General features: G+C 51.7%; 2 protein-coding genes across 2 annotated transcripts, besides 1 other annotated feature; both read left to right on the top strand.

The window, feature by feature from the left end:
- Window positions 1-126: 126 nt before the first annotated feature.
- On the top strand, window positions 127-1,212 carry Tco025E_09904 (retrotransposon hot spot (RHS) protein; the record flags this gene model as incomplete). The annotated part of the gene is made up of 1 exon (XM_029376707.1): window positions 127-1,212. One exon carries the CDS (start codon window positions 127-129, stop codon window positions 1,210-1,212), a length of 1,086 nt encoding a protein of 361 aa, XP_029223165.1.
- Window positions 1,213-1,242: 30 nt separating this feature from the next.
- Window positions 1,243-1,857, top strand: Tco025E_09905 (retrotransposon hot spot (RHS) protein; the record flags this gene model as incomplete). The annotated part of the gene is made up of 1 exon (XM_029376708.1): window positions 1,243-1,857. One exon carries the CDS (start codon window positions 1,243-1,245, stop codon window positions 1,855-1,857), a length of 615 nt encoding a protein of 204 aa, XP_029223166.1.
- A 717-nt stretch (window positions 1,858-2,574) lies between these two features.
- Window positions 2,575-2,592: a microsatellite.
- The last annotated feature ends 91 nt before the right edge of the window (window positions 2,593-2,683 follow it).

Here is a 2,683-nt window from a genome sequence, read left to right on the forward strand (position 1 = left end):
GGGGTCGTGTGCCTGTGTGCCTATTTTTTTGTTTCTCATTCTCCTTTTGGCTGGTGTTTGGTGTTCGGCTGCAGCTCAAGCCAACAGCAACTACAACAAAGTAAAGAGAAAAAATTGAGGAAAAGAATGCCTAGGGGAAATGAGGAAGGCACGGGCCAACGCAGTGCGGAACGCCCTCGAATTGAGAGAGGCTCTGAAGAAGTGGAACAGACCAATGATGAAGTGACACGAGCGGCTGAACTGCAAACACAGCGGCAGCAAAAATGGACCCTAACCAGTACGGTGAAAGACGTGCTGCTGGAGGGAGTAGATATTACAGAACAAATGACGCTAAACGACTTCATCAGGAAATACGTTGATCCCGATTTTGTGCCCGAAGGCCGCAATGCAATGATGGAGGTGTTTGCTCGTAGGCCTGAGAGGTACGTCACGGACCCGGAGGTTCGCGAGGACATTCTTAATTCACAAGCGTATCAGCTCCTGGAGGACGCACGCAAGCTTGCGGTCCAAGGCGTGTCTTCTCTCGCTCAATGGAAGGAATTTCCACAGAAGGAGACGGTTACTCTTCTTGCAAAGGGAAAGCTCGACGCAGCCCTTGCCGCGGCGGAGAAGGCAGAAAGTGCAACTCGGATACAAGCAGTTGGCATGCTGCCGGTACCGAATGGATTCTACGACTCTGTGCTCAACGCGAAGTGCAGTCACGTCTTGGAGTTTCACGAAGGCGAAGGACGCTACAGACGGGTGCGCATGGAGGTGAGGGCGGGTCAGGCACCCCAAGAGCTGTGGGAGTACAGGCAGGATGACTTAACTTTTCTGCCGGTGGAAGATGCGGGGCAGTTTGTTCCGCCGCGTCCCCGGCTGGTGATACTCACCTCGGAGCAGAAGTGGCCGTACTCGCTGCGGGAGGAGCCTCTTGCCGACTGCTACGTTACCCGTGAGGTGCATCGGGTGTGGCGGATCGTCGAAAGAGATCTAAACGAATGGTTCACCGCCCGCGAAGGGGAATTGCAGGGGCCGATGCGGCGTGTTTTGATTGGGACGCCCGGCATCGGTAAGTCGATGAACGTTGGCTCCTACCTTCTTTACCAAATGCTCCGCTACGGCGATAGTCAACTCCACGTCGTCGTCTACTCCTTTGGAAGAAACTCGGCGTACGTGTTCGACAGGGCGACGAAAAAAGTGACAGGCTATAAGGGAGCGGGCAATGTGTGAAGGGTTTTGATTGCTTTGGCTGCGAGTGGAATGAATGGGTATATTATCTACGATGTGTTTCGTCAGGGTCAAGGGCCCACGAAGAAGTTTCCCCCCGCCCGCACATGGGGCATCATTGTGTTGACATCTCCAAACGTAAACAACTATAAAGGGTGGGCGAAGCAAAGAGATTGCGAAACGCAAATCATCATGAATTGCCCTGACGAGCTTGATGTGAAGGCAATATGTGCCTGGGAGACGCGCGATGAGCCCGCCGAGGACCAAAAGAAGTACAGGGTGGCGGTAGAGAGTCACATGGAAGAAGTTGAACCAATTCTACGATATATCTTCGACGAGAAAAAATCCAAGCGCCGATTTGAAGCGGCCAAGGCCACCGTGAACCAGCTTACCGCTTCGGATGCCGAGCATTACAAAGGCATTATGGCCAAGAGCTTGTGGCCTGCGAAGAATCCATCCCACCAACTTGTAAAAATTGTCAGAGTAAGAGGAGAAAAAGGTGGTGAGAGATTTCTCAACGCACCGGTGTGTTATTTACTCGGACAGGAAACGATACTAATACTGGCAGGGGTAATGGCTGAGACGGATTTTGTTTTGCTGGCGTTGGAGTCGAAGGATTCGCTCTTGTCCTCAGTTCTGGAAAAGTAAGCTGTGTACGCATTCACGAAGAGGTCCTTTGTCAATGCGGTGGTAAAGGAACTCAAAGAGCTGAAGTCACCAGAAGGACACACAAGAAAGGACTGCGTGTTGCAGTTGCACCCTGACTTGTATCCACCCGACGCGGTTTTATTGCCCAGAAAGAAGCCCAGCACGCCGGTGCTCGATATACGGTGCCGCGTGCTGTACGTGCCGAGGATCGAACACTTTCCCCTGCTGGACGGCTTTTTCTTCGTGGACTCACCGTCGGGAAGGACGATGGTTGGGCTGCAGGTGACTATATCAAAGTCGCATGACACCACCGCCAGCACAGTAAAAAAGTTAAAGTGTTTTTTACGGAGTTATTTTAGGGGTTGGGGAACTTTTGCGGAAGGCTTGTCGTGGGAGATTATTTACGTGCAGCGCAGCGACGCCCCGGCAAGAGACACGTGACAGCGCTGCGGCGTCCCCGACGACGCAAAAGTGCCGAAAAGTAAGCAGCAGCTGGAGACGCAGGCGAAGTGGAATGCGAATGTGCGTCAGTATCAAGTGGCGGTATCAGCTGAGAAGTTCAGGTGCACAAACAGTTGACCGACGTCAGTAGAAAAAAAAGAGACAGAAGGGCAGAGATAAATAATACTAATAATACGAAAGCCCAAAGTTGCCGACATCCAGCGGGAGAAGGAGGAGGAGTAGGAAAAATTATCAGCGTGCGTTTTTATGTTGAAATTTTTTTTTTTTTTTTTTGGGGGGGGGGTTATTTTTTGCGTGTGGATGGGGAGGCAATAATTAGGGAATCACTCTGCTGTGCGCCGAAGAATAATCATTATGGCCAGTG

This window comes from Trypanosoma conorhini, assembly GCF_003719485.1.
Source record: "Trypanosoma conorhini strain 025E chromosome Unknown Tco_14.4_contig_01347, whole genome shotgun sequence".
In the NCBI taxonomy this organism is placed as follows: Eukaryota; Euglenozoa; class Kinetoplastea; order Trypanosomatida; family Trypanosomatidae; genus Trypanosoma; species Trypanosoma conorhini.